We start from the raw sequence: 24,151 nt of genomic DNA, 5'->3' as shown, positions 1-24,151 counted from the left end.
TCACCGTCAGCTCAGTCTCTGACCGTTTACTGATCCGTGGTCCGCATGCCTGAGCAGTGTAATGTTTGACCGGTTTAGGACTGATTACACTCACGGATCAACACAGGTGTGCTTTATCAATAGGTAAATAAAAGCAGGAACTCATCATTTCAAGCTCTGTTCACACAGATCTTTAACTCTTACACCTAAGAGGAGCACTTTGTCATGTTTATTTGTGCTGTGTCTGATCGGCCTGAGTGCAGATTTAAGGTCAGGATGGCTGGATGCGTTCAGACTCGCTTGGAGAGGCTGCAGTTCGCACGAGCATTAGGCTCCAGGATAATCCCCGGCACTTGAAATAATTATTGCCGTCTGTCTGCTAACACTATCTGTTATATCTACCAAAATATCCAAAGGGGTTGCTGGCAGGAGACAGTTTAGAGCGTTGAGACAAATCCGTGCCTCATGGTTTGGTTGGCACAAACACACACACCCTGGATCATAAGAGTTAGCACCAGTACTCGAGTTGTAAAAAAAAATCAGGGGTGATGGTGGATTTTATCATATGGGGACAGATAATTTGTGCTGATTACAAATAATATAATATATTACAAATAATAGCACTGACCAAAACAGCTGCAGAAATACTGCAGGAATGACATAGCAGCAGTTAAATGCAGCCTTCTGTAAGCTTTAAATATCCACTGGGCTTACATCAAATACATCAAAACACAACAATAAAAAACAGTTTTCTGAACTTATCAATATGACTCTGTCCTTCACAGGATAAGTAAAATGGATCACTGCAAAAACTCAAAATATTAACAAGAATAATAAGATTCATCACTGGTAAAAAAAACAATTTTCACCTGTTTCAAGTAGATTTTCACTTGAAATAAGTAGAAAAATGTAAAAGTAAGTAAAATGGATCACTGCAAAAACTCAAAATCTTAACAAGAATATTTGTCTTATTTCTAGTTAAAATGTCTCATTTTAGTAAAAAAATCTCATTACACTTAAAACAAGAGTCATCACTGGAAAAAACAACAATTTTCACCTGTTTCAAGTAGATTTTCACTTGAAATAAGTAGAAAAATCTGCCAGTGGAACAAGATTTTTTTGCTTGTAATAAGAAGATAAATCCCACTGGCAGATTTTCCTGCTTATTTCAAGTGAAAATTTACTTGAAACAGGTGAAAATTGTCAAATAAGTAATTTTTCCAGTGTTATTTTTCTGGTGATGACTCTAAATGTTGAAATAGCAGTAAAACCACATTCATTGATGAAATGACATAAGGGATGGAAAGGGGGGATGGCAGTTTTACAGGGGGGATGATTTTGACCGTTTTTACTTCAGGGGGGGATGCTGTCCCCCCTCATCCCCCCTCATCCCCCCTCAACTCCATTACTGGTTAGCACCATGAGCTCACGTCCCAGCATCTGCCAGACGGCGGGGCGGGGGCTCCCGTTCCAGGTTAGCGTATATTTGGAGGAGTTTTAGTCCCGGTGGCAGTCGAAACCCGCGGATGCTTTCCAGATGAGCCTGGCTTGATGACTGTCTCCTTTTTAATGTCACTCACTTCTAAAGCTACACCTGGTATGTGGAGTATTTGACCTTTAGGCTCAGCCAGACACTGTGGCTCATCGGAGCCTGATTGGCATATTACTTGGTGTCACCAAGAGAAAGAATCGGCTGAAAGTGATCGGCGTTCAGTTAAGTCTTTGCACCGATAACTCTAAAGTGGTGAGTTAAACCACTTCTAGAAATAGAGTAGTGTTTTTATAGAGTAGAGTTGCAAAGGCCAACATTGTAAAAACAAAAAAAGAATCAGCTCTTAATGTTCTTGTCTGGTTCGATAAAGTTGAATGAATAAATTAAAAGCTGCAGAAACTGTTAAGCGTACATGGGTCCTGGACCGTTTCAAAGTACCAACTTATGTTTCTAGAAGGCAAGAAGAACTGTGATTGGCTGTTTGGCAACCCAAAATGTTGAAAGAGCCATATTGGACCAAAAACACAAAAAACAAATATGTCTGGAGAAAAAATGAAAAGTCTTGTATAAGCTTTTCATTATGCACTTCGAGAAAAAAAGTCGAAATGTCGAGAAAAAGGTCAAAATCTTGAGAAAAAAGTCGAAATGTCGAGAAAAAAGTTGAAATGTTTGAAAAAAGTCAAAATGTCAAGGAAATAGTCAAAATTTAGAGAAAAAAGTCGAAATGTTGAGAAAAAGGTCAAAATGTTGAGAAAAAAGTCAAAATTTCGAGAAAAAAGTTGAAATGTCGAGATTAAAAAGGAAAAGAAAAAGGAAGAAAAAGAGAGAAAAAAGGGAAAAAAAGAGAAAAAAGAAGAAAAAAAAGGTCAAACATTTTTTAAAAAGCTCCAGGAGCCACTAGGGCGGCGCTAAAGAGCTGCATGCGGCTCTGGAGCCGCGGGTTGCCGACCCCTGGTCTAGACCAGCAGGACTGTGCATGTTGCTTTACAGCCCAATGTAATGCATAAATAACAATGAAACTAGCTCACACAACTAAAGTGAACCTCGTGACAGAAGCATCGAAGATACTTAAAAGTAGTTAGGGAAGAAAAAGCATCAAAACTATTTGACCTCCGCCCCTTTAGGATGACCCATCCGATCTAAAAACTCCACATTTTCCATTGTTTTATTGGATGATTATCGAATTATCATATTACCAAAAATTGAATATAGTAATTGGGATGCGATAATTCAGGAATGTTGTCTGGTTTCTCTTTTTCTTCTAAGAAAGATTATTCTGAACGGTGTTTTCCTCTATCTTTAAGTTCCCTGTTAAACACTACTCTCGTTGCTAATTTATGTCCCCATTATTTTTAACATGTCCCCATTAATTCCCATATATTTTTATTAAGAGAAGATATCTCTGACGAGTTAAAAAAAAAAAAAAAGACAGCTGATTGTATCAGTCTACATCTTTATGTTTTACTCTGCAATTAGCCGGCCGTCGTCCAAGATACTTTGAAAGAGCAAGATCCCTGTAAGTAATACGCTCGGTGATCTGAGAAGACATTACTCTCGGCCCTTTTTTATCCCGACCTGTCAAATCATTATTATTTATCCATTATTGGCCCCTTCTGGTCACCTGAGAGCCACGGAGTCGGAGTGACTCCCGCATTAGTCCTCTTGACTAATATTAACAAGTCGGGGTCCAGGATGAGTCTGAAACACCTCCCTGGACAGTCACGCATTGACTCATTGATATACTTAGCTAACTGCTGCAGGAATGCCGCACATATCACTGGTCGGGGAAGAGCACTTTGGCCCCCCACATCCGACAGAGTGACTCCGTCTGTGGGGCGTATGCTGACACGGAGGCTGCTGTCTCTGTCTCAGGGCGAGCAGGCGAGACCCCCTCCCACCACCTGACATATACGCTGTAAGCCTGCCAGCTCATTGTGCTCATATTTAACCCCCAGCTATATACTTAACCTTTTCCTTTAAGCATTTAGTGAATGGGGGGGTACGTGGCTGCAGGTAGGGATGGGCGGTATGGACTAAAAAAATGTATCACGATAATTTCTGGCATTTATCCCGATAACGATAAAAATGACGATAAAAAAAATACCAATTCAACTCCACCTTTTTAACTATAAATCTATCACCACATTCAGTCTTTGGAGCCCCCAAAACACTGCAAAATACTATAAATCTATCGCGCTCTCAGATCCGCCATATTTGTTACACAAAAACGTCATCAACGGGAATTTATCCTTCTTTCTTTCTTTCTTTCTTTCTTTCTTTCTTTCTTTCTTTCTTTCTTTCTTTCTTTCTTTCTTTCTTTCTTTCTTTCTTTCTTTCTTTCTTTCTTTCTTTCTTTCTTTCTTTCTTTCTTTCTTTCTTTCTTTCTTTCTTTCTTTCAGGCTCATTTCCTTCCTTCTTTTTCCCCCTTCCTTCCTTCTTCCCTTCCTCTTTTCTCCCTACCTTCCTCCTTTCCTTCCTTCCTTCCTTCCTTCCTTCCTTCCTTCCTTCCTTCCTTCCTTCCTTCCTTCCTTCCTTCCTTCCTTCCTTCCTTCCTTCCTTCTTCCCTTCCTCTTTTCTCCCTTCCTTCCTTCCTTCCTTCCTTTCTTTCTTCCTTCCTTCCTTCTTTTTTCCCCTTCCTTCCTTCTTCCCTTCCTCTTTTCTCCCTTCTTCCTTCCTTCCTTCCTTCCTTCCTTCCTTCCTTCCTTCCTTCCTTCCTTCCTTCCTTCCTTCTTCCCTTCCTCTTTTCTCCCTTCTTTCTTCCTTCCTTCCTTCCTTCCTTCCTTTCTTCCTTCCTTTCTTCCTTCCTTCCTTCCTTCCTTCCTTCCTTCCTTCCTTCCTTCCTTCCTTCCTTCCTTCCTTTCTTCCTTCCTTTCTTCCTTCCTTCATTCCTTCCTTCCTTCCTTCCCTCCTTCATTCCTTCCTTCCCTCCTTCCTTCCTTCCTTCCTTCCTTCTTTCCTTCCTTCCTTCCTTTCTTCCTTCCTTCCTTCCTTCCTTCCTTCCTTCCTTCCTTCCTTCCTTCCTTCCTTCCTTCCTTCCTTCCTTCCTTCCTTCCTTCCTTCCTTCCTTCCTTCCTTCACGTTGTGCGTGGATTTAACACAGAACCATAAATCAGTTTTACACAAAAACATCATCAACGGGAATTTATCATTTTTACAGCGAGATGAAAAATTCTTACCGTGAGGAATTTTTTTGACGGTTTATCGTGAACGGTAAAATATCACCCATTCCTACTGCAGGGCGGCCGCTCACACTGGGAGAGAGCGCTTTGTTTTCATAAGAACACATCAACAGTAAAATAAAGTCCTGAAAAGAATAGGATTCATGTTACCATGACCTACTCATGACTGCTATTCTGACTATGAAGGCGGCGTACAGAAGTCTGAGCTCTGAGTCGCCGCAGACACCTGTTAGGAAACATGCAAATGAAACTCTGCAGAATCGTTGTCATCGGCGTCTCGCCCAGACCTTTCCTTTTGTCCACACGCAGCTTTGAAGCCTTTTCTCACACCTTAAAGCGTGTCATTCTGTCCTTTTCCGTCTTTCTGTGACTCATTTTGTTATCACATCTGTCCTTTATGTTCTCTTCTATGCTGCCTTTATTTCTGAAATTGGGTGCAATTTTATTTCACCATCAAGGAGCGATTTGACCTTAATTGTTAATTTTAGAGGATTAGTTTAAAAAAAATGAGCAATTTTACCCTTTTAACAGAGAAAGGTTAACAGAAACTGACACTAATCAGGCATCTTGCAAATAACCAGATTAAGATTACATTCCTTTACTCCAGATAAGCTTTCCATGATTGTTTCCTGTTTACTTTCCACTGACGCTGTCTGTGTATAAGCCCAATAACCCAGGGGTGTCAAAGGACGCTATCTTCCCCCCCTGATGTGAGATCTGTGAGGGATACAAGACAAGGAAGAGCTGCAGATTATTTCCCTGACACCGGTGTGGTTCACCAGGTCGCCGTGGAAAATTTGTCTTTATAAATAGATGCGACTATGGACCTGCCAGCCTGATGTTTTTGCTCCTACCAAGATAGGCACTTTATTCTGAAGGGGTTATTAATGATCACTCTGCCCCGGCAACCAAATGTGAAAGGCATGTCGTGGTAAATGAGCTGTCCAGAATGTTCCTTGTCTGGTTGCCGGTGTGGGAAAGCGGAGGCTCGGCCGTGCCGTGCCGTGCACGCAGGGAAGTGGATGTGGAATTAACAGCAGGGCCGGGCCGGCTGAGGAGGGGGATTGTGCAATCGTATTTGCAAACAACACTTGTCCTCTTATTCATAGTGCCCGTGTCACGTCTGATATTTTTACCTGCTGTGACGTCCGCAAGGGAGGGAAGCAACAGAAACAGCGGGCTAAAATTAGTTGAGTCTAAACCATTGAAAATGCTGGTGGCTGCTACCGTGCTGAATGGATGACCAACCTCGTGGTTTGTTTTCGCTGCTGAATAACAAACGCACTCACTCTCTCTCTCTCTCTCTCTCTCGGTGTCCTTTCAGCCTCTGTGCACTCACTCATTTGATTTCCTCTCCTCCCATCCCTTTTTGCTTTATTACATTGTTATGGTTGTGTCTTTCACCGGCAATTATGTTTTAATGGCTTTACTTTGTCAGAAAGCATTTGTGTCTTTTTTAACAAGCGTGCGAGTACAAGCGTGCGTGTAATCCGGCCCCGGTCGCACCACCAGCTGGTTAACTGTCCCCCCGGTCTGGTCTGGTCCAGCGGGTAATGAGAGCGACTCAATACCAGACAAAAGAGATGGCTTCACCGGGAGACAGCAGCCCATTGGCTGTGGTTTGTGACAGCCCCCTCCCCTGACCCGTGCTCGCCCCCCCACCTCCTCCTCCTCCTCCTCCTCCTCCCACTCGCTTTAGTGCCGCTTGTTTTCACCAACTTGCATGCAGGGCAAAACACACGCTTCCCCCTCCATGCCAAGCCCAGTCCGGTCCAGCTCAGGAGTTCAGGTTCTGCAGACGGAGACAGCACAGTGAGAGGCAGAGAGGAAGACGAGAGAGGATCCGATCAGCGAATGCTGCTGCCTCTGTTCTAGCTGGAGGAGAACCTTCCTGTGGATCTATCAATGACTTCTTTGTTTGGTTTGTTGCAGAGTACCCCCTCCTTCAGCCCCCTGGAAACAGCCTCCGACCGGCAGCAGTAGTAAGTACACGCTTCCCTTCACGTCAATTCCCAGTTCTCTTCACTCAAAATCTTGCTTCATTCATGCAGATGTAGGTGATGATTTCAGGTTTGCTATGTGGATACATAGCGAGAGATTTGCCCCTCCATGTGAAGCTCTCCCGCCTCCTGAGCTTCCTGAGGAGATCCCGTGAATGAGAGCAGAAAAGCTACAAGAACAAATTGTCCTCCGTCTGCAGTTCATGTTTTAGGAGGGATGATTGTTTGTAGTGAGGCAACATGGCTGCTGTATGGTAATTTATTTAAAGACAGGAACCTGGATGTCACCGGGATAGAGGGGACTCTCCCAGCTGCTGCATAACTTAAAAACCGTTATCCCCCCCCTCCCTCCTCTCCCAATGTGCAAGTGCTGAACTATAACCAGCGACGGGGTTATGAAAGATGATGCTTCCTCGTATTCAGACAAATTGTTCCCGGTCCTTGATCTTTTTGTTTTTGTCCGAGGAGACTGACAACTTCTATTTTCGTTGAGTGCAATAAAATGTAAGGAATCTGGAGCCAAGCAATGGTAACTGTCTCACGCTTACGGTCCAGTGAAAATAAACTTCTCCCTCCCGTTCTGCTTTCCATCTGCTACAATCATTATGTCATCATGGCCAAATATTTGAAAAAGAGAGTCCAAATCCAGCTTTTTTCATCCATTGATTTGTCGGTAATTTGAAAGGAAGAAGCCACTGATTAAAGGCTTTTTGGAAGTTCACTCACCCAAAAGTTTTCAAAGGAAACCTCTACTCATAAACTAACTTCCCTTGAAGGCACATATGTTGAAGGCAGGATGTCTTTTTCTTTTTTTTTTGGACGGGTAGGGGGGGGGTTGTCATTTGTTTTGGGGGATTTCTGTCTTTTTGACTTCTTTTACTGTTTGTGTTGGATTCTGTTCAAAATGTGACGTATTTTGAAGAAAAAACTACCATGCAAAGATGATAACTTATCACAAAATCCAAAAGAGTTTGCAATGGAAGAAAGATATTAAAATAATTTGTATGACTTCACAATTCTGTTCAAAATGTGACGTATTTTGAAGGAAAAACTACCATGCAAAGATGATAACTTATCACAAAATCCAAAAGAATTTGCCATGGAAGAAAGATATTAAAATAATTTGCATCACTTCACAATAAGAGAGTTCATCATAATGCAGTAAAAAGTTACTAAACACCTCATCATTGCAGATATATATATATATATATAAAGATTTCTCTTAAACCGCTGGAAGCTCTGCCTCTGGAGCTGCCCGGGCGTTTAAGTGTGCTCGCTCCTTCCCAGGAGATTATTTTATAATTCACTCGATGTTTTGTAGGCAACCTGGAGCTAAAATTAGTGTAATGGGTCTGCAGCGCCAGCGGGGGAACATAGGTCTTTTTTAAACTGCTATGAAAGAGCCTCTTGTTGAGGAAGTGCAACAAAGACGTATCCATACATTTGTGCAAGCTTGTAAAAAAACTCCTCTCCCGGCAGCACTGCCGACGTTAAAAACCCACATGCTCTCGCTTATCCCTTCTCCTACAGAGGAACAGTGTCAGTAGCACTCGAGGGCACGTGAAAGGCTAAAGCTGAGACCTTGTACAGGTGCATGGCAAGGACTGATGGACCACGTTGGAATGCTCAGAGAATATTTATAGAAATCTGTCCTGCTGGCCTCACCGGAATGCCAAGATATCTGCTGTAGCCGGGGTATCTTTTCAACATAAGCCTCAGAATTATGCACTTTCCCTTCTCAGGTTCGACTTTTTCTGACTCTGATTACTTTGTTTCCCTCCCACAAGACAGGAATTACCTCAAGATATGCTAAATAGGAACCATACGACAGCTCGTTACCCAATTTGAGTGCCTCTGTTTATTATAACAACATGTAACGTGCCCGCTACCCTGCATGAATCCGACTGTATTTAATTAACCGTCTGCCTTTTTCCCTCTCGTTTTGTGGTCTAGCTCCCCCAGCAAGTCTGGACACAGCGAGGTGGAGAAGGACAGGGGATCATCACCGAGCGAGCCTACGGCTCCAGAATGCGACCGACATGTTTACAAGAGTGTCTTAGAGGGCGGTGACATTCCCTTACAGGGTCTGCGGGCTCTAAACAAGCGCCACAGCAGCTCCTCCTCCTCTAAAGGTAGGAAGCTGCTACTTTGTATATCTTTGCCAGAGAAATGAGAGGTATATGTTTGTGTATCTGGATGTAATAGACTCCGTGACGGGCTCGTAAAGCTCCGTCATGCTGAGATAGAACCGCAGCTCCAGACGCCGATGCCTGGCCCGCTCGTATTTTCAGACAGGGATACATGTGTTTCCGTTTAACCTTCTGTTGGAATCCACACGTTTTTCTCTGCTCCGGGTCCTCACAGCCATCGGCCAATCATCTCACCGCATTCCTTCTCCCCGGGCAACTTTTTGAGTTCTGATCAATGCCATGAATCTGTCCATCATCAAACATGTACCACCCCATCTGCCTTGGAAAAAACTTGCAGAGGGAGTCTGTGTTGCTAAGCTGATGGACACTTAGGGATTTTTTTTTTTTTGTTTTTTGTCCTTGCTCCAGTTGTGAGGTGCCAGTTACTAGGCAGGCTTAGGGCAAGACTCCAGGGCGAATGGATGAGGAGACACGGGTGAGATAAACAGAGCTCTGCTAGATGAAGTTGAGATGAGCAGGGCGGGGGGGGGCAGGCATGAGGAAGTCAGCTGTCAGTGTGAGGTCAGGGCCTGGAATGCCTTTGCACGTGGCTAGGGAGAGAAAAACTGGAGACGGGAGAGGAGAAGAGATGCAAACAAGAGAAAAGGAGAGGAATGTGACTCAATGCATGTTTTACATTACAGATGTCACTTTTTGAATCTGCTTTTCGTTAAGGTTTTAGTTACATTTTCCACAATAATACCAATATTCTAAGCTACATGAATGTGATTTTTTTTTTTTAACTCAGTCGAATAGAAAAAGAAAGGAGGAGATAGGGCTGTGCGATTAATCGATTTTAAATCTAAATCGGATTTATTAATCAAGACGATGTTAAAAAAAGGAAAATCGGAAAATCGATTTTCCAGAGCTCGTCTAGTCATCTCTGTTTGGTCAAGAAAATTGTAAATGTTGTCACTTTACTAAACTCAAGGAGGATTTACAGTATTTTTCAATTGCACTTAATTCCGAATACGGAAAGTTGTTTGCTATTTTTCTTTAAAAATAAAGATAAAATATTTGAAACAATTTATTCCATTGTCTTTTGTAGTTTTACCAAAAAAATGGAAATCGAAATCGAAAATCGGGTTTTCAGAGAAAAAAATTGGGATTTTATTTTTTGTCCAAAATGGCCCAGCCCTAGGAGGAGAAGACTCTCCAGTCAACTGACTCCACACTCCTCCTGAGGCGCCGGCTCAGTCGTTAGAGCCGCTGTCTGATCCTGACAGAGATGCTAGAGAGCAGGCGAGCACAACGAAACAACCAAGTCCGCAAAACTAAACCCTTCATCATGCGTTTCTGTCATGTGCTCGTGAAGAAAAAAGGAAAAGAAAAAGTGTTCTTATCTTTCTTGTTGAAAGAGTTTCCTCTGAGGGTTTTTTAGTGGTGAGGGATGGTGACTTTACTTGCCATATGCTATGAATAAAATATCAAGTCAGCTTCCTCGGCCTGTGTTTTCCTGGCAGATACGAATGTGACAGATCGGTCACTCATTCCACAGAAGCGCCTCACAGCATGTGAAAGTGTTGTGTCATTTCCCAGTACCATCTGTAGTGCTGTCACAAGCTTACTCCAGACAGGAACTGACATGAAGTTTGGGGGTTTTTTTTGTTTTTTTTTTGTGTCAGGCATGTTTTACTAGGCAGGTTGACTCAGGATACATTTTTATTTCCCAAGCATGCACCAGAGCATCAAGAGCAGCCAACTGGCTACGAGTAGAGATCTGTAGAGGAGGTTACCACAGGGGGACAAAAAACTGTACTTTGCATGAATACAATAATCCTACAGTACCACAAATAGTTTAAAATATCCCTTAGGGCTGGGCGATATATCGAGATTTTAATATATATCGATATATTTTCAAACGTGATATGGTACGAGACAATATCGTTTATATCGATTAAAAAAACAAAAATGTTTTTTTTTTTTTTATGATTTTGATATAGCTTATTTTGTGACAAATTGACTTGAATGTTTTATTTGAGATTTGCACAAATGTTTTGTTATTTGCACAACTGTCAACCTCAGTGGAAAAGTCTGCCTGTTACTGTCTACATTGTATTAATTACACAGTGTATTTTAATTTAATTGTTATGCAGGAAAGGGATATTTGTTTTATTTTATTCAAGAAGCATTTTTATTCTATATATGCAGGCAGTTTATTTTTATTTCATTTGTTTTATACATTTTGATATTGTGCAGACCTCTGTTAATAAAGGAACCTGTGTGACATTTGGCACGAGGCTTTGTATTAAAACTGACTGTTTTTTTAAGGATTTGCCTCAGAAAAAATGAAGCTAACAGAGATGCTAACAGAGATGCTATGCTATAATGCTTTGGGGGAAACCCAAATTATAGCACAGAAAAAATATCGATATATATCGAGTATCGCCATTCAGCTAGAAAATATCGAGATATGACTTTTGGTCCATATCGCCCAGCCCTAATATCCCTAAATAACCTCCCAAATCACATAACATTTCATGACATATTAAACTTTGTTGTGTTGCTATTAACAGAACTTTTGAGAGTGCAAGTCTGTTTCTATAAAGCATTATTCTTCACCACAGTGCCATGCTTTTTACTATAACAGTCATTTATTACTTGATGCACAGTGCATCAAGTCTGCTTCCTCTTCTTCTTCTCATTTACTTCTGATACAATTTGTTTTTTAATCTTCAAAATGTGCCTGTTTTTAGTGTGTATGTGTGCAAACCAGTGATCATTGTAATCTAATATTGTTGTTTATTCTGTTGTCCTGCATGCTTGCCAGTGGATTATAAAGGTGGGAATGGCTATATAATTTCACCCTGCACCTCTGTAAATAGTCGATCGGTTCTTGCCAGTAATGCAATAGGTGACCAGTTTAAGAGTAAGAAGCCTCTATCTGCTGCCAAAGTCTGCATACCTCAAATCCTGCCCTCTAAGTTCAAGCCGAAGCTGCTGCCCCCCGGTGGCGGCGGCCGGGAGAGCGGCGCTAAAGCTGTCAGACACCAGAAGGCCCACAGCTGCGAGGATCTCTACACGGGGCCGTGTGACACGGGCCGCGCCGCCGAGGCAGAGAGGAGGGAGAGCGGGCAGGACCCGGACGCTAAATCCAGCTGTGGCAATGAGGACGGCCTCTGGAATGACACCCCTGCAATTAGGAGGAGCATATCTGAGTTTTCCAGCCTGTACCGGACGATGCATCACATCCAGCGGCCCAGCTCGGCCGGCTGCAGCCCCCGCGGCAGCGTCCGCAGCCTGGCCTCTCTGTTTGAGAAGGCCGAGGCGGCGAGGGAGAGGTCGGAGGCAGGGGACGGGGACGGCGTTCCAAAGGACAACGTGTCGTCAAGGGTCAGCGAGTTTGAGATGATCATTCAGCGGTCCAGCTCGGCTCCCGTCCGCTCTTGTTCCCTTCCCACCCTGCACTGCGGCCACAGCCCCGGCCACAGTCCTGCCCACCTCCGCATGGCGTCCGCGGCCTCGGCCGAGTCCCTCGCCACAAAGACAGAGGAGAGCACCCCGGTGCAGGGTGACGGCTCCAAGGCCATGACACCGGAGAGTGTGAGCGTAGAGGAGACTGCTTCTTCCTCCTCCTCCTCCGAGGATGGACTAAATGCAAGGACTGAATCCCCCTGCAACACAGAGGCAGAAGTGGAGGAGATCTTTAGTAAAATCTCCCCAGAAATCATCCACCCACATGTCAATGAATCAAAGAGTCCCTCAGCGCAGTTTACAGCCTCCCCTCCGCTACACAACCACCTCTTCCACCACAACCACCACCACCACCACCTCCTGCACCACCTCAACCAGCAGCTCCTCCTCAAACCAAGCAAGTGCAAAGGTTCCTGCCCGGCGTCCTACACCCGCTTCACCACCATCCTCAGGCACGAGAGGCAGCAGGCCACGTCCCAGCAGGAGAGGCCTCCTCCGTCTGCGGAGAAGAAGACGACGCTGCCCGGGAACCTCTTCCTCATGGGCCCCGCTCCGTTCAGGCTACGGAAGAACCCGCACCAGAGTCGGAGGACGCTGCTGGCCACGAAGGCGCCCCCCTGCAGCCGCTCCCCGGAGCCCAGACCCTCGATCCCTCAGCGCCTCTCCTCCCTGGAGGTCCTTGAGAGGTTAAGTAACGGGGACACTGACCAGCTGAGTAACGGACAGGGCTTGGACGCCAACGGGAACCTACTGGCATCTCACCGCAGAGGTGGCTATCTCCATCCGTCCATCGCTGTCACCCCCCCCTCCTCCCTCTGTGGTCACTCATTTATCTCAAATCTTTTTTCACCTTGTGTCCCTTTTTTCTCCACAAAGCAATGCCACCGCCTCCCATTTCTAGTCTGTGTGGTGTGTTTTAAGTGACAGGGAACACCCCATGTCATTGTGAGTGTGCTGTTTGGTGCTCCTCCATTTCACTGTGAATGAGTATGGTCCCCCCCAAACTCATCCAAACACGTCAGTGACTGTAGGAGGTTCAGGAGGTTTTTTGGTAACGTATGTACTCTCTGGACATCTGACTTTGAACTGTCTTGCACGAGTGCTCGAGGCTGCTTTACCGATGCAGTAAGATATTGTATTTTATTACATCTTTACGATGTAATGTCAAGACAATAACTTTTGAGTGCCTTCCCTTTACGATCAAATGGCTGCCCTACATGAAAACTACATTCCCAGAATTCATCAGGAACGTTAAAGCAGAATATTGGGACTTAACACAAATGCAAATGCTTTCTCAAACTAACATCTCAGCGTTTTCATTTTTGAATTATTTTCTACCTCCGCTATCTTTAATTTCAATCTAGAGAGGATGTTTCCTGCTTTGAATGATTTGGTGTAACCAGCGTTACTTTGGACTCAAAGCTGAAACATGAGTAGCTTGATGGGGCTCAGACTGACACATCTCTGGTGGTGTAGGGAGTGAACATTGGCTGTTGCTTGGTCAGTCAACATCAGTACTACCATGATGTCATATTTTGTTCTTTTTCGTTCTGGAAATGTTATGGTAGAGTTCATGTTTTCCTTCCTGCATTTGTTTACTTCATGAACACATGTTTGGTCATTCTGTCCATTCCTACGTGCATGCAATAGACATTTTGGCCCTTTTTTGGTGTGTGTTTGTCTTAGTTGCTAGTTTTCATTTTTTGGCATGCATTGTTATAAATGATGATTTATTTTTCATTTGATTCTGTTGACTGGGATTGAGAAGGTGACTGTAATATCCACCACTTTTATTACATTACATACACTGCATCAGTTTTCTTTGCTGTCACCAGTAAAAAGTGTGAAGTGTGTGACCAGCTCTCTGTTTCTGTGTCAGACTCCTCCCCAGCTCACGGGGAAAACCAGGATGAAGTTCTGAGGAGGCGCCATGGTGACAAAGAGGTAATTTTTTCTTCAAATGTAGCCATTTTTTTGTATTTTTTTTATAGAAAGCAAAACGTATTCATGGAAAATACAAGCATACAGGACTGTCTCAGAAAATTAGAATATTGTGATTTTCTGTAATGCAATTAGAAAAACAAAAATGTCATACATTCTGGATTCATTACAAATCAACTGAAATATTGCAAGCCTTTTATTATTTTAATATTGCTGATCATGGCTTGCAGCTTAAGAAAACTCAAATATCCTATCTCAAAAAATTAGAATATTCTGGGAATCTTAATCTTAAACTGTAAAACATAATCCGCAGTATTAAAATAATAAAAGGCTTGCAATATTTCAGTTTATTTGTAATGAATCCAGAATGTATGACATTTTTGTTTTTTTAATTGCATTACAGAAAATAAAGAACTTTATCACAATATTCTAATTTTCTCAGACAGTCCTGTACACTGCATGGACATCTTCTGTAAATAGAGACAGCTCACATTCACCAAAAGCATCATTTATCTCCAGCGTTTCACCAAGATTTTGAGTCCAGTTTTGAATATGCCTGAAAAAGGCTTTGAATATATCCAGATCACCAATTTAAATATGATTTTTATGGGAAGCATAATGTTGCCAAACCTCTGCATGCTTGTAGCTGAAGGCAGTGGGCATGTTGGTGCATCGCTCCGTCCGCCACTCCTCCACCCCGGATGAATCCATCACCCTGGAACTGGGTGCTGCTGGATTCATCGGAACACATAACTTTATTTTACCGCCGCTCCAGAGTTGAATTTTTATGCACTTATGTATCTAATAGAGACCCTTTTAGCTGTTTAGACCCACTAAAGTCACATTCTTTCTGTGGAAATGCTCTTACTCCCGATGCTAAGCAAAACTGCACAGATCATGTTCAAAATCAACAAGAACATGCTGCCAGACTGTATTCAAAACATGTTTGATTTAAGACAAAGCCATTCCAACCTCAGAGGGGAGAGCATAGACAGGAAATCAAAAATCAGAACCAACACCAAACTGAGATGCTACAGTGGCAGCGGTGGCTGTTTGGAATAAGTTGGAGAGGGATTTGAAATTATGTAGAACCTTAACCTTATTTAAAAAAACATTGAAAAGAAGGATGATTTCTCTATATCAAATTAATGAGTGGTGATGCTTGTTATGTTGATTTGGGTATTCATTTAATTGCAGATTTGATTTGATTATTTAAGGATGAAGGAAACATGTAGACTGCACCTTTTTTTTTATTTCTTGAGGAATCTTTGTTATACCCATGGAGGCAATTTACTGGCAGTCTTATCTCTTACTTCTTGCTCTTATTTCATTACTTTAAATCTTTTTGAGGGTAGGCAATGAATAAGCTTTGCTTCAGCCTACACCTTTTTCGGTCTAGATGTTATTTGTATATTGGAAACTTTTTTGTAATGTTTTTTTTTTTTTAACAGTGTATTCGTTTCCTTTTTTATTATTTTTTTTTGTTTTTTGTTAAACTAAACTAAGCCACGGTACGCATTGTTGTGAGTTCTACTGTTGACGTTCTTTGATTAGCTCTCAAATTCTGTTAATTTAAGACTTTTAATGGTCACATTTCTTTGGAAGTGATGGTTTGCTACTAGGATTTCTGGCTTCAGTGGTGCATTGGACAGGTTTTTGCTTTTTCTTCCTCATCATAGTTGTTTTGTTTGCTTGACGGAGAACAATACAATGACCCCTCTGAAGCATCTTTTCCACAACCACAGGATGTGTTTTCCACATCGCTGTTTAAGGAACAAGACGCTCCTCTCTGGATCAGGTCGAGTTCAATAACCTGAGCCACCTGAGTCGTATTAGTCACTGTAGAACTTTTCCAAAAGGAAGCCCCCACCTCCTTTAACGTGGGTGAAGCAGGTGGGGGGATTTCTCTTTGTCTGGCGGTGTATGTTACAACATGATGAATATGTTTCCATGAGTAAATGAGCTGAGCTGTGCAGCTTTCAGGGAGAAAACAAACAAGTGAGTGTGGTTTCCTGGCAGAAAATCTTGGAGGAGCAGCGGCGGCTGAAGCGGGAACAGGAAGAGGCCGACACGGCGTCGCGACGACACACGAGCATTGTCCCGACGCACCACCAGTTCATCACCAACGAGCGCTTCGGGGACCTGCTTAACATCACAGATAACGCCGAGAAAAGGAAATCAGGCATCGAGGTACAACACAGGGCCATCACTCATCCGTCTGTGAGCAGGAAGGACAGCAGATGCTTTGTCAGTTTGTGTGTCAGGCTGAGGGCACGGGGGTGGGAGGAGGGTGGGGGGGGCCAGGAGACTCTCTGCAGACACAGATGGCTCTCTGCTCTCCAGATAGGGAGAGAGCAGGGACAGAAGGCGACATACGAGCTGAGTTTACAATTTAGAATTTAGAATGTATTAAAGGATAGCCCCTTGAGATGTAACATCTCATTTTCAAGGGGGTCCCATAAAACATACAACATTACATTATATCACATTACAGTACAGACATACATGACACACACACAACCCCTACCCACATAAGTCTAGTTACAAAATAGGCTAATTAAATAACCGAAACAATTAGATAAATATAACATTCGAACTCTATTTTCGAACTTGTGCCTTATATGTATGTATGGATATATATATATATATATAGTTTGATATCGCTGTTGCTGCCATTATATATTTTTTTATTTATTTATTTATTTTTTTATATTTATTTAATTTTGTTCTCACTTAATGTATGTTTTTTTTTTTTTTTTTTTTTTTTTTTCCCTAGGGTAATTATGGAGAGGGTATGAATGTGGGTTGAATAGAAATCGTGAATGTGAAAATGTGAATTGTGAAAATTATTGTGAAATAAAAAGATATTAAAAAAAAGATAAATATAACATAACAGAGAGAAAATAAAATAAATAAATAAATAAATAAAATAAATAAAAATAAATAAATAGAAAAAAGGACACAAAAAAATACATAAATAAATTAAAAACATAGGCAATTTGTTTTAAGATGAGAATATAATGCCAACTTAAAAACAATGAAAAGAGGTAATAGAACGCAAAAAGAGGGGAAGATTATTCCAATCTGATGGAGCTTTAAAATAAAATGATCTTTTCCCAACCTCTTTTAAAATTCTAGGAACAAAGAAAAAAGGAAAATTCATATGTCTGAGTGAGTATGGAGAGTTATAAGGAATCATGAGTTCTTTTAAATATGGAGGACAGTGAAAATAAACACATTTAAAAAGGAACTGAAGCCAGTGAAACTGCCGTCTAGATTTGGGTTGCAACCAGTTCAATGAATCAAACATAAAACAATGATGTGTTTCTGAAAGGACAACGTAACACAAATCTACATAATGAATTAAATAATACAGTCAGAGGTTTAAGATGGGTATCTGGAGTATTTTGGTAAACAATGTTTGTCACTAAATGCATAGCTCTTCAGTTTCAGGAGGCACGTTGTTTATTACGTGTCGTATCTCCGGTTGGAGTAGCGTTTTTTATGGGAACATTAAAGTATACGCACTCTTTCAGCAGCTTTACTGTACAGTAAAACCTCACAGTCGGTTGTTGTTGCGCATGCTCCAAAGGTAATGAAATCCAGTCAGTCATTACTGCATGCTTCCTTCAGCTCTGGAACAGTTCAGTTCAGACGACACAGATTCACAGAGAAAAGGCCTCCTCTTCATGCTCGGAGAGGACAAAAACAGAGCAGATGTCAGAGCTTTAGAGCGTTGTATGTTAGGGAAGACTTCGTGCTTTGTCTGTGCAGAGCCGAGAGTAAAACGTGTGGTTCAAGTACGAAATAAGACTTATTTTAACTTTTATATCCTTGCAGAGAACCCCCGCCATGGCCCGCTTTGACTTCAGAGCAGAAACTCTAAAGTATGTGAATATTACAAGAGGCAGAATTTTAAATGCACTTTTTTCATATATTTTACTAGATATGACTTTTCATTTCAGTTTTATTCAAATTGCTGACACAGAAAAGCGATAATAATTAAAGAATAATATCCTCTAAAAATGCTTTTGCTTTTTCAGGGAACTGCCGTTTCAAAAGGGAGACATTGTGTACATCATTCGGCAAGTAGATCAGAACTGGTATGAAGGTGAACATCATGGAAGAGTCGGCATCTTCCCCCAGAGCTACGTGGAGGTTCGTTCACTTCACTTAATTCTCCTGTTCCTACTTTCCTCCTACTCTCTCCTTCCTTCTCCCTTCCTTCTTTTCTCCCTTCCTTCTTTTCTCCCTTCCTTCCTTCCTTCCTTCCTTCCTTCCTTCCTTCCTTCCTTCCTTCCCTTCCTTCCCTTCCTTCCTTCCATACTTCTTTTCTCCCTTCCTTCTTTCCTTTCTTCTTTTCTCCCTTCCTTATTTTCTCCCTTCCTTCCTTCCTTCCTTTCTTCTTTTCTCCCTTCCTTCTTTCCTTCCTTCCTTCCTTCCTTCCTTCTTCCATTCCTCTTTTCTCCCTTCCTTCCTTCCTTCCTTCCTTCCTTCCTTCCTTCCTTCCTTCCTTCCTTCCTTCCTTTCTTCTTTTCTCCCTTCCTTCTTTCCTCCCTTCCTTCCTTCCTTCCTTCTTCCATTCCTCTTTTCTCCCTTCCTTCCTTCCTTCCTTCCTTCCTTCCTTCCTTCCTTCCTTCCTTCCTTCCATCCTTCTTTTCTCCCTTCCTTCTTTCCTCCCTTCCTCCCTTCCTTTTTTTCTCCCTTCCTTCCTTCCTTCCTTCCTTCCTTCCTTCCTTCCTTCCTTCCTTCCTTCCTTCCTTCCTTCCTTCCTTCCTTCCTTCCTTCCTTCCTTCCCTTCCTTCCTTCCATACTTCTTTTCTCCCTTCCTTCTTTCCTTCCTTCCTTATTTTCTCCCTTCCTTCCTTCCTTTCTTCTTTTCTCCCTTCCTTCCTTCCTTATCTTCCTTCCTTCCTTCCTTCCATACTTATTTTCTCCCTTCCTTCCTTCTTTCTTTCCTTATTTTCATTCTTCCTTCCTTCCTTCTTTTCTCCCTTCCTTCCTTCCTTCCTTCCCTTCCTTCCTTCCTTCCATCCTTCTTTTCTCCCTTCCTTCCTTCCTTCCTTTCTTCTTTTCTCCCTTCCTTCTTTTCTCCCGTCCTTCCTTCCTTCTTTTCTTCCTTCATTCCTTCCTTCCTTCCTTCCTTCCTTCCTTCCTTCCTTCCTTCCTTCCTTCCTTCCTTCCTTCCTTCCTTCCTTCCTTCCTTCCTTCCTTCCTTCCTTCCTTCCTTCCTTCCTCCCTTCCTTCTTTTCTTCCTTCCTTCCTTCTTTCCTCCCTTCTTCTCTTCCTCCTTCCTTGACCCAAAGACAGCACAAGGGTTAACAGCTGACAGGAGCCACAGATGTGAAATACCAAAAAAATACCACACGGTCACTTGATTTTTTTACTCATAACTGTCTTTTACATTATATTTCGTTGCAAATCTACCATTTGAGTCCGAGTGTGTGTTGTAGATAAATCCTCTCTGTTGTTCATCCTCTCCCGTAGCTCCTGCCCCCGACGGAGAAGGCGCAGCCGAAGAAAAGTGCGCCGGTGCAGGTGCTGGAGTACGGAGAGGCCTTGGCGCGCTTCAACTTCACCGGCGACACGGTGGTGGAAATGTCCTTCAGGAAGGTGCGGAGCGGGAGTTTCAAAACGCCTTTAATCTGCTCCTGTTTTAGCCCGTTTATTCAAACCAGCGATTGTGTGGCGTCTGTGCAGGGAGAGAGGATCACTCTGATCCGCAGAGTCGACGAGAACTGGTATGAGGGCAAGATCGCCGGCACCAACCGGCAAGGCATCTTCCCCGTCACCTACGTGGAAGTGCACAAACGGCCGCGCGTGAAGAACAGCGTGGACTACCCCGACCCCCCCATCAGCCAGTCGCCGCAGCGCAGCACCAACGCGTCTCCGCAGGTACGGACTCAGATCAACACACGTGGTCGTTGTCACATTAATCCAGGGATGTAGTGGAGGGTAAATGTCAGGGTTGTCCCGATCAGGATTTCTTAGCTCCCCATCTGATCCCGATCACATTTTATTTTTTATTTTATTAGTTTGCACACAATAAAAGTAACACTTGCAATCAAAATAGTAAAACAAATGTGACAGGAGAGGTCAAAAAGCCAACAGGCTTATGCAGCGAAACCCCCTCAATTTAGGAAGTAAAATAGTAATTACAAAAAATCAAAAACAAAAACACAACAAGACGAAGACTATAAACAAAAAACAAAGAAGGTTAGACTACATAGTTACAGATCATCAACACAAAAAAAATGTAAAAAAAATTACAAAATTAAAAATCAACAAAGAAAAACTTGTGACATTTTTTAAATGTGAATTAAATGAGATGATACATTTATTTTAAAAATCTCTAGAGAAGCAGAGCTTTAGCACTTGAGTTTGAGTATCTGCCGATCCCGATTTTTCCCGATCCGATCACTTTTTTTGACTCCCGATACAATTCCGATACTTTTTCCCGATCAGATACATTTTGGCAATGAATTAAAAAAAAAAAAAAAAAAAAAAAGAGAGGACTAAAACTCAAATTATCCCATTTTATTGTCCATTGGAGAACAACATGGACATTTATTTCAACAAAGTTTATCAGCACTGGTGCCACAAAATGTAAAAACATGAAATTGTAAACTAAAACAAAAAGTGCAGAATATTGCAATAACAAAAATAAATAAAATTAACTTCACAAGAGGTAATTGAACGACATCCAGTCAAACTCACAAACACAAGAAAATTTAAATACGTTTTGGCTTAACCTTAGTGCAACATTCTGAATGGCATGAAATGAATAGCAGCAGTTTATTGCAACATGAACAGATGTAAAATTTCACAATTCAAACATGTAAACCATGTTAGTTTTGGCGGCCGGAAGTCAGAATCAGAATCAGAAAAGCTTTATTGCCAGGTCAGACATAAATCAGACGAGAGAACTTGACTCTGGTTTACACCGATGGCACCATTAATACGGACGCGAAGTGACGTTAAATGCAACAATATATAAAACGATTTCAATCAATCAATCAATCAAATTTTTATTTATATAGCACCTTTCATCCAGGTACATGAAATACAAAGTGCTTGACATTTTGACTGAAAAATAAGTGTAATAAACAAAAAAATAAAAACTGGGAGACTAAAAAATAAAAACTGGGAGACCAATGCACACTGACATACAATATAGTTAATTAAAATGAAAAACTGATAAAAGTTCAAGGATTAAGGCTAAAAAATAATCAGTCCACAACAATAAAATATAATAGTAAAAACATTACAAGAAATAGATAAATAAATAAAACAGATACCTTTAAAAAATGTTAAACAGAATAAAACTATAAAATTTGATGCTACATAGAAGCCAGACCAAAGAGATGAGTTTTTGGCCTACGTTTAAAAATGTCCACATTTCCAGCTCCTCTCAGATCCTCCGGCTGTTCCACAGTTTTGGAGCATAGTGGATAAAAGCAGCATCACCAGATTTAATATCCCGTATTTTCTGGACTATAAGCTGCACCTGAATATAAGCCGCATCCGCTCTATTGTTAAAAAAATTATTAAAAAAAGATATACAAGCCTCACCTACATACAAGCCGCATCCGCTCTATTTAAAAAAAAAAAAGATATGCAAGCCGCAGATATTTATGTTGTTAGATTAGATATTTACTACATGTACAGAAGGATTTTGAACTGTACATGTTTGTACCTAAATAGATCCTTTCCAAACAGTGTCTTTTAACACGGCAGCAACTTTGCTGATTAAAACGGGACAGAACCAAGAGAAAATAACCGGTATTTATTTATCTATTTACCTGTTTGAAATCTGCTTCTACTTCTATCTGCTAAAGAAGAAGTAGCGTATTCTTCTTTGCATTTATTTTGTCTTAGTTTTTAATTAGTTAATAGTTAATAATTAGTTAATAATTCCGGCTAGAGCGCCCCGGGCGGTGGAAGAAAAATCCACAGAATAGCCGCACCTTTGTATAAGCCGCATGGTTCAAAACGAATGAGAAAAGTAGCGGCTTATAGTCCAGAAAATACGGTATATTAAAAACATTAATAACTAGGTATGTCCCGATACTTTTTTGGCCGATACGATGTTTTGAAAATGCCGTGATCGGGCCCGATCGATCGATCGATCGGACAACACTAGTAAATGTATGACACCTGTCTCCTATGTTCACCTGGACACCTTCCTTTTGTTTTGTTTGGTGATCTCATCTTTCATTTCCTTTTCCTTTCTCCTTTGCTTTCCTCCTCCGTGTGTCTCCATCATCCATTTGCGCTAAAAAGCTGAATCGTAACCGTTTGACCACCTCCCCCCTGCCGCTCCCCCGCTCCCCCCGCCGCTCCGTGTCTCCTGAAGTCCACGCCATCTCCTCCGAGTGGATCTCCCTGACGGTGGGAGCCGGGAGTCCTCCGGCCGCCCCCACCCCTCCCCTGCCGCCGCTGCCCACCGTGTCCTACCGCTGCGGGGAGTACCTGCCCCCGCCCTACTCCGCCAGCCCCGTGCCGCCCATCACGGGCAGCCCCTACTGCATCTCCCCCATGGCCTCGCCGTCCGCCTCCCCGCTTCCCCCGCCGTACCCGCCCCGGCCCAACTCAACCACTCCCTTCCTCACCTTCACCCCGCCCCAGAGGGAGGACTTCCTGCTCTCGCCTCCTTCCCCGCACCTGTCGCGCTGCGCCAGCCCGGCCAGCGGCGCCGTGCTGGAGGGCTGGTTGAGGGGGGAGAAGGAGCTGACGGAGGGGGAGGTCTCGGAGGGGGACGGGGGCCGGGCCGCCCTGGGACACAGGCGGAGTTTTCCTGCAGAGGTATCTTCTGCATGGTGTGTGGTGTTGCATCTGCGGTGCTGCTCACTCCTGAATGTGGGCGTTTTGGTCCCAGGTTGATTCTCCAAAAACTGAACTGAAGCACGGGAGTGGAAGTTTCATGTGTGCAACTAACTCCTGTTTGATCTGGACCTGATTTTAGTCCCACGAAGACAAGAATCTGCAGAGTGATGGTGAAGTCGGTTCAGGTCTGCATGTTGTTCCTTCTTCCCTTCCTTCTTTTCTCCATTCCTTCCTTCCTTCCTTCCTTCTTTTCTGCCTTCCTTCCTTCCTTCCTTCCTTCTTTTCTCCCTTCCTTCCTTCCTTCCATCCTTCTTTTCTCCCTTCCTTCTTTCCTCCCTTCCTTCTTTTCTTCCTTCCTTCCTTCCTTCCTCCCTTCCTTCCTTCCTTCCTTCCTTCCTTCCATCCTTCTTTTCTCCCTTCCTTCTTTCCTCCCTTCCTTCCTTCCTTCCTTCCTTCCTTCCATCCTTATTTTCTCCCTTCCTTCTTTCCTCCCTTCCTTCCTTCTTTCATTCCTTCCTTCCTTCTTTTCTCCCTTCCTTCCTTCCTTCCTTCCTTCCTTCCTTCCTTCTTTTCTCCCTTCCTTCCTTCCTTCCTTCCTTCCATCCTTCTTTTCTCCCTTCCTTCCTTCCTCCCTTCCATCCTTCTTTTCTTCCTTCCTTCTTTTCTCCCTTCCTTCTCCCTTCCTTCCTCCCTTCCATCCTTCTTTTCTCCCTTCCTTCTTTCCTCCCTTCCTTCCTTCTTTTCTCCCTTCCTTCCTTCCTTCCTTCCTTCCTTCCTTCCTCCCTTCCATCCTTCTTTTCTCCCTTCCTTCCTTCCTTCCTTCCTTCTTTTCTCCCTTCCTTCCTTCCTGCTCACTCGTGAATGTGGGTGTTTTGGTCCCAGGTTGATTCTCCAAAAACTGAACAGAAGCACGGGAGTGGAAGTTTCATGTGTGCAACTAACTCCTGCGTTTGATCCGGACCTGATTTTAGTCCCACGAAGACGAGAATCTGCAGAGTGATGGTGAAGTCGGTTCAGGTCTGCATGTTGTTCCTTCTTCCCTTCCTTCTTTTCTCCATTCCTTCCTTCCTTCCTTCTTTTCTCCCTTCCTTCCTTCCTTCCTTCCTTCCTTCCTTCCTTCCTTCCTTCCTT

The 24,151-nt window shown here is 42.7% G+C and overlaps 1 protein-coding gene across 5 annotated transcripts in view; it reads left to right on the top strand.

Moving 5' to 3' along the window:
• LOC133464073 (sorbin and SH3 domain-containing protein 1) overlaps positions 1–24,151 on the top strand; it is a 78,791-nt gene that overhangs the window by 42,025 nt on the left and 12,615 nt on the right. For 4 of the 5 annotated variants that reach the window (XM_061746044.1, XM_061746042.1, XM_061746046.1 and 1 more), the window contains exons 15-23: positions 6,583–6,632; positions 8,604–8,782; positions 14,133–14,197; positions 16,214–16,384; positions 18,035–18,081; positions 18,238–18,352; positions 19,682–19,807; positions 19,895–20,089; positions 22,478–22,999. In XM_061746044.1, coding sequence (XP_061602028.1) covers positions 6,583–6,632; positions 8,604–8,782; positions 14,133–14,197; positions 16,214–16,384; positions 18,035–18,081; positions 18,238–18,352; positions 19,682–19,807; positions 19,895–20,089; positions 22,478–22,999 — 1,470 coding nt within the window. Of the gene's footprint in view, positions 1–6,582; positions 6,633–8,603; positions 8,783–11,609; positions 13,023–14,132; positions 14,198–16,213; positions 16,385–18,034; positions 18,082–18,237; positions 18,353–19,681; positions 19,808–19,894; positions 20,090–22,477; positions 23,000–24,151 lie in introns of all 5 variants that reach the window. The other variant, XM_061746047.1, reaches the window with a different exon arrangement.

This window comes from Cololabis saira, chromosome 17 (assembly GCF_033807715.1).
Source record: "Cololabis saira isolate AMF1-May2022 chromosome 17, fColSai1.1, whole genome shotgun sequence".
NCBI lineage: Eukaryota > Metazoa > Chordata > Actinopteri > Beloniformes > Belonidae > Cololabis > Cololabis saira.
This window is presented reverse-complemented; position numbering and strand designations above follow the sequence as displayed.